General features: G+C 39.1%; 1 protein-coding gene across 4 annotated transcripts in view; it reads left to right on the top strand.

The window, feature by feature from the left end:
• The window catches only part of NUP58 (nucleoporin 58), a 41,036-nt gene extending 37,430 nt beyond the window's left edge, over nt 1-3,606 (top strand). For 3 of the 4 annotated variants that reach the window (XM_030813214.1, XM_030813216.1, XM_030813215.1), the window contains one exon: nt 1,173-3,606. In XM_030813214.1, coding sequence (XP_030669074.1) covers nt 1,173-1,342 — 170 coding nt within the window. In that variant the 3' untranslated portion in view covers nt 1,343-3,606. The remainder of the gene's footprint in view (nt 1-1,172) is intronic. The other variant, XM_003273132.4, reaches the window with a different exon arrangement.
• Nucleotides 3,607-18,050: the final 14,444 nt, after the last annotated feature.

Here is an 18,050-nt window from a genome sequence, read left to right as displayed (position 1 = left end):
TATTTCCAGTAACCCAAAAAGTTCCCTCCCTGATTCAGTTTTTACTCCCTGATTGAAGTGTGCAAGCCTAACTAATCATTTTACTTTATCTCTTTCATAAACTAAAGGGCAGGTTTGTAAAATACTTCTAACAAGACTTCTTAGTTTGATTTAATAATTAATTACATCTTCTAACTCAGTAGAGATTCATTTGAACTCTCGTTACTAACTTCATGGTTAAATAATTTTCTTCATTATTGCAAAAGGAACCCATCATTGTGAAAGTTTAAGTTTTTTGTCATAATTCATCCTGGAGAATGATTTCTATTCCAGGGTCCCTCTGGTTTAAGAATACCACAGTCTTACAAATATTATTAATTTAGTTTCTTGTTCATTTTTGAAATAGGTATAATTTTTTGACTCTTACGAAAAATTCCAAATTTCATCTACTTTTGCATTTACTCTATATTGGTAAATATGGCTTGTTTTAATGTGCAGTGCTTAGGGACAAATACCATATCTAATATAATGACATAATACTGTGAAAGATGTGTTTAAATTTAGAGAATTTGAAGGAAGTTCCACTTAATATAAGTAGCATTTAAAATCAGTTCCAGTGGAGGAAGATAATAATAGGATTCCATGTTATCAGGATTGTAATTGAAATATTGTATTAGTTAACTAGGCAGTAGTAGTACTAGATCTTAATTTTGCAAAAGATCTTATAAAATCAAAACAGTAAGTACTGCTCTTCTGTTTGTTCATTGTCTTGAACATTGTGGGTTGAAGCTTTCATGGAGGACTTGGAATTGCAAGGGTAGGTCCAGATATGTGAATGTCCCTCTTCTACGTGTTGATAAAATGTTTTTGGTGGGTCTAAGGAGGAAGGCACCTTGACATATTTAATTAACAGGAAAGTTTCTGGCAACTTGAAGTTTCTATAGATTTTAGTAATTTGTGCTAAGGTTTCTCTTTTGGCCTGCATCACTAAACTCTCTTTCAGGGTGCCACTTAGTTGTTAGCTAAATTATTTTCCTGTTAAAATTTCATGTTAGAAATTTAGGGCTTTAATATATTTGCTATTCTTACAGATTATGTATTCTTTTAGATAGAAATTTACTGCTCTTCCCTGTCTTTATATTTGTTTTTGGAATTCAACTTCTGATATGAATATTTTTTTCCCTAAACATAAGGCTTTGGCAGCTCAAGTACATCTGGGTTTAACTTCAGCAATCCTGGCATCACGGCATCAGCTGGTTTGACTTTTGGGGTGTCCAATCCTGCCTCTGCAGGTTTTGGAACAGGAGGACAACTCCTTCAGTTGAAGAAACCTCCAGCTGGAAACAAAAGAGGAAAAAGATAAACATGGGTTGATGTGTTGAGAGAATCCTTAGCAGCACCGTTCATTCTATGAGTCTATTTTTCTAATGATGCAGTAATTAAATTGCATCCCAGGAGATTTATAAAGTTTTGATATTTTTCCCTACTCTGGAATTTGAACTTTCTTCGTGTTTGCCATACTGAACATCTTTTTTCTTGTGAATTTAAAGTCCAGTTGTGTTTTCTTTTTAATTTGATTCTCAGTGTAAGAAATGTTCTGATTACATCACTGATTGATAATGGTTAGAAGCCATTAACCTAAAACTTACTATTTAACCTAGCGTTTTTGTTGATGAGGTTTACATTATGCACATTTGTTTCTTATACAGATGGTGTGAACTCTAGGGCCTATACTAGAATCAATTTGTTCTTGATAAAGGCCTTTTGAATTATACTGCAGGGCATCTTGTGAATATGTATGTAAATATATACAGAATAATACACACAGTTGTGTGTGCATATAAAATACATATTTATGCCAGGCGTGGTGGCTCACGCCTGTAATCCCAGCACTTTGGGAGGCCGAGGCAGGCGGATCACCTGAGGTCAGGAGTTCAAGACCAGACTGACTAACATGGTGAAACCCCATCTCTACGAAAAATAAAAAAATTAGCTGGGTATAGTGACGGGTGCCTATAATCCCAGCTACTCGGGAGGCTGAGGCACAAGAATCGCTTGAAGCCAGGAGGTGGAGGTTGCACTGAGCTGAGATCGCACCACTGCACTCCAGCCTGGGCAACAAGAGCAAAACTCCGTCTCAAAAAAGATGAAAATAAAATAAAATATATATTTACAGGCCTACAACTTTTGCCTCAGACTGTTCCCCTTTTCTAAAGGTATTCAAGTTTTCACCTTTTAAGCTTCATATCATCAGTGCTTGTAGAATGATGAGCTAGAGGTACCAGGTCATTGCAGTTGTTTGCTTAAAGACTTATTGAAATGGTTACTGGCGTAAATACTTGGCCAACTCAACTTTATTGCCCCTGATCTTTTCCATTTTTGTTTCCACCTTAACCTATAGCAGCTCCTCCAAATGAGGAATGCTGTAAGACTCATCAAACAGATTTTAACCATTTTATTATCCTGTGTGTCCTTATATTGCTTCTGTGAGATGTTTTTTTCTTATCTGAGATGAACTTTCAGGAGCCTATTTGAACTCCAGACTGGTGTTCTGGGGCAAAGAGCTATTAGCCAAACTGATTCTATGCAGGTGAAGGATGCACTAAAGTTCTCACTTTAGTGAGAACTTTTCTAGCTATTCCAATACAGAGTTCTTTCTTATAGGGCTATTGATAATGACACCAAATGGAGTGGCTTCTCAGCCTCTTAATGTCTTAAGTAAGTGCTTAATTTGGAATAGAGAAACCAGTATATTTTAAAAAAGAAAAATATTCTTTGTAGCAACTGTAAATTCTCCCATTATAACAGTGAACAGAGCTCCAGGTAATAACGCATAGGCATGTCAGGTTGCATCTGTATATTTGACTACATTAGTATTAGTAACATCAGGTGGATATAAAAGAAAACCCTTGGAAAGAGAACTGCCTTAGCCATGATTTCATTAGTAGACCTATTTATGATTCAATTACAGTTTTCAGATAGGATGTGAACATGGAATTTCACTGAAAATAGTTTAATTTTTTATATAAAAGGTTTTGTATATAATGTGTGTCAGTGACTATTTTCAAAATCATTTTCATCAAGACACCTTTTTTCTAAAATAGGCATTGCATACACATGCACACGTACGTGCGCACGCACACATTTTTTGTATAATGTTGGGTTTGATTATAAAAATGTTGTCAAATCTGTTTTATTTATCTGCATATAGCAGTGGTTGGCTTTTTTGAATTGAAATTTTTGCGCATTGATGCATTGAAATAAGGAAAATTATTTATCTCTGAGCACTAAACTTATTTTTGCGTATTTCTGAAATACTGCAGTCCCCAGATCCAGATCATGGGAAGTTAGGGAAAATGTGTGATTTTGTGTTTTGAATTACTGTCAGAATTACATACACAATTACAACAAACTTTTTTTAGAAGACATTTCATTGTACTGCAAAAATCTGAATATATTTCTTGTTTTTTTCTTTATATATTTTGCATTTTAATATGTTGAGCCACTGGAAATTTGTAACAGATTAATTTGTTATAGGAGTTTAAATGTGTTGTCATTGTCTCCATTGTCTTTGTCCAGAGCCTATTATTATGGAAACAATAAAATTTATTGTGTCAGTTGCTTTGATTCTTTGTAGGTGTCAGTAGCTGTTCTTAATATGTAATTTTCTTATTATTGCTCTTTTAGTCTCTGGTTGGGTTTTAGTGTATTCCCTTCATTGCTCTTTTTTAAACAGAAGAGTGAACATAAGATAGTAAATTATTTCTCACTTGCTTTTGTCTTCTCAAAATGACAAAAACAGCATTTTTATTTATAAAGAAGAATATTGAGTAAAAAGGAAAAATCCCCTTGAACTTTTGGGCTCTAATTCCCTTCCATTTCCTACTGTGCACTCTAATGGTTTGATATGTATCCTTGTAGACCCTTTTAAATATGTCTTAAAAGAATATATAAATGTTACTTCTCTTTTCTTTTTCTTTTATATTCTCTCTGATTTTTTATCACATTTTATTCTCTTGGATCCCTCTTTTTACTTTTTTAACAAATAGGTTAAAAAGTCGGTATTCTGGACTTGTTCTTTTTCTCTTCTATTGGTCTATCATCAGCATCTTTCTGTGTCTATATAGATTTACTTTTTACATACTGTCCCATAGAATGGGTGTACAATGATCTGTTCCAACTATTCTGTTTTGTGTTTTTTTTAGGAAATGTAATTCTTTTAAAAAATTTTTTTATTTCCATAGGTTATTGGTGAACAGGTGGTATCTGGTTGCATGAGTAAGTTCTTTAGTGGTGATTTGTGAGATTTTGGTGCACCCATCACCTGAGCAGTATGCACTGAACCCAGTTTGTAACCTTTTATCCCTCACCCTCTTCCCACCCCTTCCTAAGTTCCCATAGTCCATTGTATCATTCTTAATGCCTTTGTATCCTCATAGCTTAGCTCCCACTTAGAGAACATAGGATGTTTGATTTTCCATTCCTGAGTTTCTTCTCTTAGAGTAATAGTCTCCAATCCCATCCACGCTGCAAATACCAATTAATTCATTCCTTTTTTTTTTTGAGATGGAGTTTCACTCTTGTCACCCAGGCTGATGCCATCTTGGCTCACTGCAGCCTCTGCCTCCTGGGTTCAAGCAGTTCTCCCTCAGCCTCCCGAGTAGCTGGGATTGCAGGCATGATTACGCCTGGCTAATTTTTGTATTTTTAGTAGAGATGGGGTTTTACCATGTTGGCTAGCCTGGTCTCGAACTCCTGACCTCAGGTGATCTGCTGCCTCAGCCTCCCAAAGTGCTGAGATTACAGGTGTGAGCTACCATGCCCAGCCAATTCATTCATTCCTTTTTAGTGGCTGTGTAGTATTTCATACACACACACACACACACACACACCCCACACACCAACTATTCTCTGTTATGGATGGTTAGGTTCATTTGACTATTTCAGTTTCTTTGGGGTTGATTCTGAAAATAAATTGCTGAAAAGTCATATAAATTGTGTGTTTTAATGTCACATTGCTTTCCCAAAATGCTGTACAAATATATACTCCTACCAGCATGTATATCCATTTCCTAGTATTCTTTGTGATCCTAGTTAATTGTAATCCTAAGTCTTTGTGAGGTCAAACTTTTTAATATGTATCAGTTATTTGTATATTAGTGTAATTGCTTATTATATCCTTTGACAATTTTTATACTAAATTAGGGTTTTTTCTTAATGATTTGTAGAACCTCTGTAGATAATAGGTATTAATATTTTTCCTGAGAGATATGTCTAGTCAGCTGTGTTCAGAATCCTGCCTTGACCATGTGTGATCTTAAGCAAGTTATGTAACTTTTCTAGACTTCAGCTTTATCCTCTAGAAAATGAGGATAATATACATGGGTGGTTATATTAATAATATAATCTAAAGCATTTGGATAGTGTAACCCCTGACACTTGAGAAGCATTAGGTTTTCCTGCACCAGTACCCCACTGCCTTAATCATTGTAGCCAGATGCTTTATTTGTATACCTGATATGAAGTTGCTTTATCTTAGCCTTTTTGTTTTTGTGTGGGGAGGCTATTCTAGGACACTTAGTCTTTAAGATGAACTTTAGTCTATTTTATTTTATTGAGTTTGATTTTTCTTTAAAAAATTCTGAGATTTTTATTGGATTTACACAAAATATGTCCTGGGGGAAATTGACAACAATAAGCACAGCATGATATATGCATCTGTTGGGTCTTTTGTTCTTTTAGCAAAGTTTTTGTTAGATTCTTGTTTGATTATTTTTACTAACCATCTTGATTTGAATTCTGAGTGCAAATTTTTATCCTGTAGTAGGTATGAGGTCATTTACATTATTACAACCAGTTAATTTACCTGTCCTTTCTGATGATAATATAGTAAATCTGAGTTAATGTCCTACCTTTTCTGTGAATAAGGCTGACTTTGCCACACTTTTTTGAAGCACACACCAAGACAGGCTTATTCAGTCACAGGATTCTGGGCTTTGCTAACATGAGCCAGTGTCCTGGGAAGTCTGAGTTGGCATACCTAACTTAAATCTCATGCACAAAGTCCTCTTTGCCTCTTACATCACATCCCCATTTATTGGGTGCATAGTCTGTCCTGGGTACCACTCGGCATTTTATGTACTTGACCATGTTTAGTCTGAATATTACCGTGTAAAGCAGAAATACCCAATTTATAGATGAAGGAACTGAGGCTAAGGTTAAGCAACTTACTTGAGGTCACATAGCTAAGTCATAGGGCTGGGTTTTAAACCCAGATCTGTTTAATTCCAAAGCACAATATTTTACTGCCTGTCTCTGATCCAGGAATAGCGTGCTGATTTTCATGACTAACTGAAAGGCACTGAAGGTAATGTGATTACACAGTTCATATGGGGGAAACTACAAGTATGTAATAGACTAGATCAGGGCAAAGTAAGGTGAGTACCTAGGTCTATGATTTAAAAGGAGAGGGAATAATATCTGTGGTGTAAAGAGCGTTATGAAGAAACAAGAGCTGGACTTGTGCAGTCCATCTTTGACCTTTTCCTGCTGGTTCCCTATGAAGAGGTTTGTGGAGAAAAGCATCATCCCAGCAACCGGGTGATGGGGGCGGTGGGGGGGGTCTGTCCACCTTGGAAAAGGTAAGCAGAGCAATTTTGACTATTTGAATTTTAGAAATTGTCAAAGAGAAGTTTAACAAGAAAACCTTTCCTGGGAGGCTTGTATGACTCCCCTGTGACTCAAAAGAGCACCACATGCTCAGACCAAGTGAGACTTGCTGGTACAGATAAACTTCAACTGGCCCTTTAAAAAGCTCAAGAGAACCAGGGAGACAGGCAAGAATGAGAGGCCGCAACATACATAGGAGAGAGTAGGGATTAATGGAAAAATTGATTGTGGCCCAGAATGGTTTTTGCCTTTTTCCCATTCATTCAGTAGAATGCATTTGTTTTTTCTACCTAGTCTATTTGTCAGCTAATAGAAACAAAAAACCTACCAGGCTCACAAAGGTTTCATTGCTGACAAGTGTGCTGCAGAATTAACTTGGGGAAAGCTCCTTTCTTGTCATCACCACCCCTCTTTTAATCCCCCGGGAGGCAAGTCAGTTTAATTCAGTAAACATTCCTTAATAATTTGTGTGATCCACTGCTGGAAATTTAGGAATATAAATAAATATGGGTAGGATATTGTCTGTACTCAATAGCTAACAGTGCTAAGCAGAGGCCAGGATCTACTCTCATGAGCTGCCATACGTTAACTCATTTAGTCCTCAATCGTGTGAGCTGGGTACTGTTGTTCCTTTTTTTCACAGGTGAGAAAACAGGCACAGTTGTTAAATAATAGTCACCACTGAACTAGCAAGTGAATGGGCCAGAATTCAAACCCAGGCAGTATATGTAGAGTCTGTGTAGGCTTTTAACTTTACGTAAATTAATGATATAAAGTGGGCTTTCTTAAGTTATAAGGATACAAGAAGGCCAGGCGCGGTGCTCACGCCTGTAATCCCAGCACTTTGGGAGGCTGAGGTGGGCAGATCACCTGAGGTCAGGAGTTCAAGACCAACCTGACCAACATGGAGAAACCCTGTCTCTACTAAAAATACAAAAATTAGCCGGGCGTGGTGGCACATGCCTATAATCTCAGCTATTTGGGAAGCTGAGGCAGGGGAATCGCTTGTACCCAGGAGGCGGAGGTTGCAATGAGCAGAGATCGCGCCATTGCACTCCAGCCTGGGCAATGAGAGCACAACTCCATCTCAAAAAAAAAAGATACAAGAAAAATTCTGGAGTATATGAGGAGATTAATTTGGCCTGAGGGAATCAAGAAAATAGGTGGCTTTGAGGAATAAATATGAATATGGTTTATATTTTATGAAGTATTTACAAGTTTAAAGAACCAGGTATTTAATTTAAAATGTTAAATTTGAACAACATAAAGGGGTTCAAAATAAAAAGCAACTAATACTTTACCCTCCAGAGGAGGTTTGTATCCCTTATCTCAAATGCTTGGGACAAGAAGTATTTCAGATTTTAGAATATTTTCATACACGTAATGACATCTTGGGGATGGGACCCAAGTTTAAACATGAAATTCATTTATGTTTTTTATACACATAGCTTGGGGGTAATATTATACAATATTTTAAATAATTTTTTGTATGAAATATAGTATTGACTGACCCTTCACATGAGGTCAGATGTGGAATTTTCCATTTGTGGCTTCATGTTGGCACTCAAGTTTCAGATTTTGGAGCATTTCAAGTTAGGGATTCTCAACCTATATTTGCATTCCAGCTCATGGGAAGAAGGAATGAGTGAAGAGAATACCTTTCCTTTCAGGAGTATGAGCCAGCAGTTGCATACTTCGCTCATACCACATTGGCCAGCACCTAGTCACATAGCTGCAAGTAGGTCTGGGGAATGTCTTTTGCTAGGTGTCCCGCACTCAGCTAAAACCAGCACTGGTAAGGAAGAAGGGGAGAATTTACCTAGGGTACAATAAGTAAATCTCCACAGGCTGCTGGGCCTCGGCTTGCCTCCTGAGCAGGGTTATAACCTCGATGTCTTTGTTAGCAACCACAAGTCTCAGTGCTCCATTGTTCTCACACTTTCACTTCATTTTTGGCTTCCAAGGATTTACTTTTTGGCTAATTCAGCTATGCATTTAAAAGATGTTTTTAAAAATTGCCCTCATTATTTTCAGGTGTTTTGTAGTGGGGCTGTGTTTTAGGAGTCTACTCCACATACAACTAACAGAAGGCCATAATGGAGCTTGTTTTTGTAGATGTTTTTATAGGTGCATTAATAAAAATTCTTTCAAATCATTGTTTACATCTTCTCTATTAGCCAAACAAGGATTGATCTAAAGAATAATACTCTTGTTTTAGTAACTTAGCCAAAAACAATAATGTGCTGAGCATTAACTCCTTCTGGTGTCAAGAATTTCTCCTTCTCTATACCGTGTTTTACTTGCAGTTGGTTTAGAACGAGAAATTCTTCCTTTTTAAATCCTGATAATAAACATATTTTGTGGACATCTATTACAGTCCAACAAGGGAGTGTCTGGCAGTTGTTCTCCCTTGGTTGAGAAGCAGTGCAGTCTGCACTGTCCACAGTGGTAACTACTGGCCATGTCTGGTGGGCGTGATTGAGGAACTGAACTTTTAACTTTAATTTTTATCAATTTAAATTTAAAAACTGACACACCATTCAAATATTGGGCAACATTTAAGTGTGTTTGGAAAAACTTGAGTATATGAGTCTACATTGTCAATTGTAAAATTTATAAAATCTAAATGCAAATTAAGTTTCAAAGGAAATTTAGCATTCAAATTGAAAATATTTAGGTATAAAATTCACACCGGATTTTGAAGACAGTATGAAAAATGCAAAATATTTTGGTAATGATTTTGTGTTGATGACATGTCGAAATATATTAAGTATATTTCAAAATGTTTCCTTGTTTTAATGTGGTTAGTATAAAATGTATTATTATTAGTATTTTGAGACAGGAGGGTCTTGTTACATTGCCCAGGCTGGTCTTGAACTCCTGGGATAAGTAATCTTTCCACCTTAGGCTCCCAAGTAGCTAGGGTTACAGGCACACACCATCACACCTGGCTAGTATAAAATTTAAAGTTATATATGTGGCTCGTATTATATTTCTGTTAGACTATGCTGCTTTAGACGGTGCAGACCATGGTTCTGGGACCAAATATGGCTTATATGTCTAAAAGAGAAATAAATTACAGATAATTTAATTTGCTTCTTTTTGCTTCTTATGTCGATTGTTAAAGCACTTTCCTACGTGGTATCCCTGCTTTCTTTGTCTACCCTTGTTCATCATCAGAGCTCCTACAGTTATCTTCACAAACAGGGTCATGTCAAGCCGATACTCATTGGTGCTCTTTATTTCAAACTCTTTTTCGTAACATACAAAGCCCCTCATAGTCCGGCCTCTACTTTTACCAGTCCCTTCTGACACTTTCCCACACCAAGACCATTCCCAAACACTATGCTCTTTCACACCAGGGGCTGTTTCTTTTGTCTGGAGTAACTTAGCCCTTCGGCATCATCTTTCCTCATCCTTCTCTAACTCCCCCCGACAAAGTTAGTTTGTATCTCTTCACTTTGGTTGGACTTTGGACCTTCCAATACAGGCTTACCAAGTTATATTTGTATTACTTGGTGGTATCTTTGTCTCCCATATTAGGCTCCTCCCAGGACAGGAGCCCTGTCTTCTTTTAGTTTGGGTTTATTTTTTGCTTACAGTCTAACTGGATTCTATTAATGTTTATTAATTAAATAATGCAGTGGAAAAAGGGTTACTTCAGTGACCCTCCCTGCTGATCTTTCCCTATATAGGCCTTAGAACCATGCTACTAGGGTTAGAATCTCAGCTTTATCACTTGGTAGCTCTAGTTAGGCAAGTTATTTAACAACTTTATGCCTCATTAGTAAAATGAAGATAAGAATCCATCTTATAGGTTGACTGTGAAGATTAAAATGGGTTAGCTTAGGTGAGGTGCTTAAATATGTTCCTGGTGTAAGCTAAGATGCAACAAATATTAACTATTGTCATAATACAGTCTAAACGATTTTTCTCTTTCTCTCAGGCAACAAATCACAGATTTTAACTGAATTTCGAAAACCCAGTGTTACAGAAACCAATGAAGTAGGAAGAAAAATCCAGTTCTGAGCAGTCCTTGAATCAACAAATATCTACCTTTAAGGAACTTCTAATTCTCATTTTGTAAATCCCATTATTCAAGAAAAGCACATTAAGCTTAGAGTAGGTTTGGTCAAGATGTTTAGAATTAAGGAAATAAAACTTGCCTTTGGTGTTTAAGGACAATCTAGTGGCTCATACACCAGATCCTCTGAGTATTTAGAGGAACTGGGAAGCAGACCACTAATTCAATGTATAGAAGGCACTGGTGGAAAACTCACGGAGTAGGAAAAGATGGTGCAAAATAAAATTTACCAAGTATAGTGAATTAAATACTTCTAAGTTCCAATTATGCAACTCACTCTTTAAAAAAAAAAAAAAGAAAACACATTTTATTGAGATATAATTCACATACCATTACAGTCCACCCATTTGAAGCAAAATTCAGTAGTTTTTAGTGTATTCACAAAGTTGTACAATATTATCACAGTCTAGTTTTAATTAAAAAATTTTTTTTTCCAGATTGCCTGAGCTCAGAAGTTCGAAACCAGCCTGGGCAACACGAGAACCCCGTCTCTACTAAAAATACAAAAATTCGCCGGGCGTGGTGGCAGGCGCCTGTAATCCCAGCTATGAGGGAGGCTGAGGCACAAGAATCGCTTGAACTTGGAGGCGGAGGTTGCAGTGAGTCGAGATTGCACCACTGCACTCGAGCTTAGGTGATAGAGTGAGACTCTGTCTCAAAAAAAAAAAAATTTTTTTTAGAGATAGTCTCTGTCACCCAGGCTGGAGTGCAGTAGGGTGATCATAGCTCACTGCAGCCTCCATCTCCTGGGCTCAAGCAGTCCTCCTGCATCTGCCTCCCAAGTAGCTGGAACTATAGGCACGTGCCACCATACCTGGTTAATTTTTTTTTTTTTTTTGAGATAGGGTCTCTCTATGTTGCCCAGGCTGGTCTCGAACTCCTGGCCTCTAATGATCCTCCCACTTTGGCCTCTCAAGGGGCTGGCATTACAGGCATGAGCCACCATGCCCGGCCACAGTCTAGTTTCAGAACTTTTTTTTCACCACCCACCCCACCCAAAAAAAAAAAAAAACCAGTAAGAACATTTTGTCACTGCTTATTCCACCCTAAGTCCTAGGTAATCATTACTCTCTGCCTCTCTAGCCTGTTCTGGATTAGTTTATATAAAATGTGACCATCTTCTTTCACTTCACATAATGTTTTCAAGGGCCATCCATGTTGTAGCACATATGAGTAGTACTTCATTCCTTTCTATTGTCAAATAATTTTGTTTTGTTTCGTTTTTTTTTTTTTTTTGAGATGGAGTCTCACTCTGTCACCCAGGCTGGAGTGCAACAGCATGATCTCGGCTCACTGCAATCTCCACCTCCCAGGCTTATGCCATTCTCCTGCCTCAGCCTGCCAAGTAGCTGGGACTACAGGCGCCCACCACCACGCTTGGCTAATTGTTCGTATTTTAGTAGAGACGGGGTTTCACCATGTTGCCCAGGCTGGTCTCAAACTCCTGAGCTCAGGCAATCCCCCCGCCTCAGCCTCCCAAAGTGCTAGGATTACAGGCATGAGTCACCGCGCCTGTCAAATAATATTTGATTGTGTGGGTATAACACATTTTATTTATCCATGCATCAGCTGATGAATATCTGTTTCCATTTTTTGGCTATTGAGTATTACTGCTGTGAATACGCATGGACAGATTTTTGTGTCAATGCATGATTCCAATTATCTTAGGGTATATACCTAGAAGCAGAGGTGCTAGGTCATATGGTAACTCTATATTTAATATTTTGAGGAACTGCCAAACTTTTCCAAAGTTGCTGCACCATTTTACATTCTTACCCGCAATGTATGAGGGTTCCATATCCTTTATTGTCTGTCTTTTTTACTAATAGCCATCCCAGTGAGCGTGAAGTATCTCATTGTGCTTTTGATTTTCATTTCCCTAATGATTAACGTTGAACATCTTTATTCACATACTTACTGTCCATTTGCATATTATGCAACTCATTCTTACGTATATACCATTCTATGTTCATCCAATTAGCCAACAAATATTTGTGAGCAACTATTATGTGTCAGACATTTTTTAAAGTGTTGGAATAGGTAAGTGCACACATCAAACAAAAATTCCAGGCCAGGTGCAGTGGCTCACGCCTGTAATCCCTGCACTTTGGGAGGCCCAGGCTGGTGGATCACTTGAACTCAGGAGTTAAAGACCAGCCTGGGCAACATGGTGAAAGCCTGTCTCTACAAAAAATACAAAAATAAGCCAGGAGTGTTGGTGTCCACCTGTAGTCCCAGCTACTCGGGAAGGTGATGTGGGAAGATCGCTTAAGTCTAGGAATTCGAGGCTGCAGTGAGTCAAGATCACACCCCTACACTTCAGCCTGGGTGACAAAGTGAGACCTTGACTAAAACAAAACACAACAAAACAAAAAAATCCAGCCCTCTAGTTGGGGGACATTCAACTAGAACATATATTCTAGTTGGGGGACATAGGCAATATGTAAGATAAATAAGTTAAATATGTAGGCTGTTAGGGGGTGATAGTACTATGGAAAGAAAAAAAGTAGAGGATAGAGACTGCTGGGGGTGAAGCTTGAAATTTTAAATAAAGCAGCTAGAGAAAGTCTTGCTGAGAAGATGGTGACTGAGTAAAGACAGATGGCCGTAAGGGAGGAAGCCATGCAGAGATAAGGAGAAAAGAGGCCCAGAAAATAGCAGATGAGAACAGAGAGATGAAATGTCATCAGATTGCATAGAGCCTTGTGGGCTTTGATAAGGACTTTGGCTTTCACTGTGAGATCCTGTTTTTGGAGGTTTTGTATGGAGAGGTAACATCTGGCCCCATCTTAACAGGATGTTGGAGATGAATGTATGTGCATGTGTGTGAGGGGTACTGGTTGCCACAATGACTGGGGACCAGGGATGCTAAACATTTTGCAGCAGAGAACGATCTTCCACCAACCGTGAATTTAGAAACCAAGCTGGAAACACCACAGCAAGAAAGAATGAGGACATGAGTTGAGAGGCTATTCCTGCAATTCAGGTGAGAAGTGAGGGTGATTTTGTTGCCAGAAAAGGGGTCTTGATCCAGACCCCAAGAAAGGATTCTTGGATCTCGTGTAGGAAAGAATTCAAGGTGAGTTGCAGAGTGCAGTGAGGAGATAGTTCATTGAAAGCTACTCAGATACAGAGTAGGGTATCCTCAGAAGGCAAGAGGAGTAACCTGCCATCTTTGTATTAAACTTTTCTTATATAAGGGTCTTATCTACGTAAAAGCTAAGCTAAGTTATGTCTGTGTGGGTGGACTGACAGCATGACAAAATTTAGTACTTTGTTGATTTAAAGAAAGTTATTTTTGGCATTTTAGTGCATGAGTACATCAACACATGGCTGTATCTTAAAAGCATATATTCTTATGCAATATTGGGACATCTTCTGCTGTCATGGTCGTTTGTCCTTGCAGGCATTCCTAGATTGCTTCCTTAGCTGTAAACATCTTTTTTTCTTTCTTTCTTTCTTTTTTTTTTTGAGACGGAGTTTCGCTCCGTCACCCAGGCTGGAGTGCAGTGGCATGATCTCAGCTCACTGCAACTTTCGCCTCCTGGGTTCAAGCAATTCTCCTGCCTCAGCCTCCTGAGCAGCTGGGATTACAGGTACTTGCCACCACACCCAGCTAATTTTTGTATTTTTAGTAGAGACAGGGTTTCACCATGTTGGCCAGGCTGGTCTCAAACTCCTGACCTCTGGTGATCGACCTGCCTGGGCCTTCCAAAGTGCTGGGATTACAGGCATGACCCACCGTGCCCAGCCTTTAGCTGTAAACATCTTATGATCATGGGTCGTCACTGGCAAAGGAGTGTGCCTTGCTGGCTTTAAGATGGAGTTGAGTTTAAAATGGTGTCATCCTGGCTCTCCTATGCTCCTGTTTCCCTAACGATTTGGAGCAGGCTGGGGCAGTGTGGAGGATGACTCTGGATATATTCTGAAGTTGGAGTTGAGAGTACTAGCTGACAGATGGAATGTAGGGTGAGAATAAGAATCAGAGAAGACTTTGAGGATTTTGGTCTGAGTGTTGGGAAAAGTGGAGTTGGCATTAACTGAAAAGGGTAAGACTGAAGGAGAAATAGGTGGGGAAAGGGCTGCAGAATTGCACGTGCAGTCTGAGACATTTGAAGTTTGAGATGTCTTTAGACATACAAGTGGGCATGAGGAGCAGACAGGAGAAAACACAAGTCCAGTTTGGAAGAGAGGCCTGAGGGGTGATATGAATGCGGGAATCTCATCAGGTCAGATGATCAACAGATGAGTGACTTAGAAAAGAGATAAGGTCTGGGGCTTCCCAACATGAAGAAGTTGGAGTAGTGAGCAGGAAGCAGCGAGGAGGCTCTGCATGTCCATGAGATAGGAGAAAGGTGTGAACTGTCAAGGATGGGAATCTCTGCTTGTCTTGAGAAGTGTGGGTGAGTGGAGCGCTAAGGAGGACAGCCTGACTGGAGTGGGGTCCTAGGAGCATGGGGAGAGTCCCGATCTGGCTATTATGGTCTATTCCTCCAGTAGCCAATCCCTTCTGCTGATTTCAGATATTTACTCTGGATAAAACACAAAAACAGCTACTTAAGGGTTTTGAATACTATGTAACAGAAGGCAGATTGTGGAAGGGAGTTAAAACTTAGAGAACTTCATGGGGCTGTTTCCCATTATCTTTTTTTGTTCTTTGGGTTGTTTTTTTTTTTTTTAAATATTTTGTGTTTTATTTTTTGTTTTTGCTTTTTTTTTCCCCCTCAATGCTTTGCCCCAGGGGCAGGCCTCAGTGGCTGATCAGTGCAATTCAGGTGGCTAAAACTCCAGTAGAAACTTCTCAGTCAGGGCCAGGCACGGTGGCTCATGGCTGTAATCCCAGCACTTGGTACTTTGGGAGGCTGAGGTGGGAGGATGGCTGGAGCCTAGGAGGCCAAGACCAGCCTGGGCAAAATGGCGAAACCCTGTCTCTATAAAAAAATTAAAAATTAACCGGGCGTGGTGGTACATGCCTGTAGTCCCAGCTACTTGCGAGGTTGGGATGAAAGGATTCCTTGAAACCAGGAGGTCGAGGCTGCAGTGAGCCATGATCGTGCCACTGCACACCAGCCTGGAAGACAGAGGGATACCTTGCCTCACACACACACACAAAATAAAATAAAATAAATTCAGTCTTTCTGACTACAGGAAGTCGGGCAAAAGAGCCCCTGTAGACTGGAGAGAGTGTACATGTAGTAGGGGAGACCTGAGACAGGAAAAAGCCAGAGAAGGGAATTCCATAATCTGTATAAGTCTCAGATTAACCCCAAACCACCCATGTGCAGGGCAGACCCAAACCAGGTTAGCAAATGCTTAAAGAATTGAACTGAGACTTGAATCACTGAAGGCAAAACAGAACTTATGATCTGAATTTAACCAGGGTGATTGTATAATAGAACAAAATATCAGCATTCTCTAAGGGATTAGAATCGAATCCAGAGTTTATATGACATAACATGGACAATGTTCCCAGGACATTGTACAAACTTTTACCACCTATAGAGAACCAAAAAAAGTGACCCATCCCCAAGAGAAAAGACAATCCTGAGATGCTCAATGAAGTGAGAACACACACACACACCACACACACACACACCACACACACACACACACACACACACACAAAACCAACTCAGGAAATCTCAGTGGAGAAATAAAAACTACAATAAAGAACCAAGTGAATATCTTAGAACTGAAAACTGTGGTGTCTGTAATAAAAATTTACTGTAGAGGCCAGGCACGGTGGCTCACACCTGTAATCCCAGCACTTTGGGAGACCGAGGCGGGTGGATCACCTGAGGTCAGGAGTTCAATACCAGCCTGGCCAACATGGTGAAACCCTGTCTCTACTAAAAATACAAACATTAGCTGGGTGTGGTAGCGGGCACCTGTAATCCCAGCTACTCAGGAGGCTGAGGCAGGACAATCGCTTGAACCAGGGAGGCAGAGGTTGCAGTGAGCCAAGATCAAGCCACTGCACTCAAGGCTGGGTGACAAGAGTGAGACTCCATCTGAAAATAAATAAATAAATAATAAATAAAAATTACTGTAGAAATTAATAAAAATGAAAATGATGGAAGAGTCAGTGAACTTGAAGATCGATAAAAATGATCAAATCTGAACTGAGAGAAAAATGATTGAAAGAATGAACATGAGCGCTCCTGCTGCAGAGCTAGCCGCGCCAAATAATGTCTCTATGATACTCGAGAACTTTCATTTTTTTCCAGGCTCGTTCGGATTTGGGGTGGATTTTGGTTTTGTTCCCCTCCCTCACTCTTCCCCTCGGCTTTTTTTTTTCTTTTAGATTTTTTTACTGGTGTTTTATCTTTGATTCTCCTTCAGCCCTCACTCCCCGTTCTCATTTTTCTTGATCAACATCTTTTCTTGCCTCTGTCCCCTTCTCTCACCATATCTCTTAGCTCCCCTCCAACCTGGTGGGCAGTGGTGTGGAGAAGCCGCAGGCATGAGATTCCATCTGCTCTCCTTCCTGGAGCCCAGAGGGGGGCAGGAGAAGGGGGTGGCATCTCCAGCCCCCCAGCCTGAGAAGAATGGGGCTCCTCATTTCACCCCTCCGTTTCTCCCCTGCCCCCAGGACTGGGCCACTTCTGGGTGGGGCAGTGGGTAGCAGATCGGTTCACACTGAGAATGTAAGAACTACAAACAAAATTTCTATTAAATCAAGTTTTGTGTCTCCAAAAAAAAAAAAAAATGAATGAATGAATATAGTTTTAGGGACCTGTGGTATAATATCAAAAAATCTAACATCTGTGTAATAAGAACACCAGTGTTAGAATTAAAGATTGGGCCAAAGACAACATTTAAAGACAAACTAGCCAGAAACTGTCTAAATTTGGTGAAAGGCATACATGTACAGATTCAAAAGGATCACCAAACTCCAAGCAGAACAAGTTTAAAGACATCATGCCCAGACATAATCAAACTGCGTAAGACCAAAGATAAAGAAAAATTCTAACTCACTGTAGAAAAAGGACCAATTGCACGTGAAGGAAAACTATTTGAATAATCATGGATTTCACATCAGAAACCATGAAAGACAGTGGATCAACATCTTTAAAGTGCTAAAAGAAAAAAACTGTCAATCCAGGATTCTATATCTAGTGAAAATACACTTTTAGGAATGAAAATGAATAGAAACATTGTCAGATAAAGGAAAACAAATCATTTGTCTCTAGGAGACCTCTATAAAAAATGCTAAAGGGATTTCTTGAGGTTGAAAGAAAATGATACAAGATGGAAATTTGGATCCTATTAAGTCCTTTAAAACACATATGACTATTTAAAACCTAAATTATGACAT

The sequence above is a fragment of the Nomascus leucogenys genome, chromosome 5 (genome assembly GCF_006542625.1).
Source record: "Nomascus leucogenys isolate Asia chromosome 5, Asia_NLE_v1, whole genome shotgun sequence".
Lineage (NCBI taxonomy): Eukaryota > Metazoa > Chordata > Mammalia > Primates > Hylobatidae > Nomascus > Nomascus leucogenys.
This window is presented reverse-complemented; position numbering and strand designations above follow the sequence as displayed.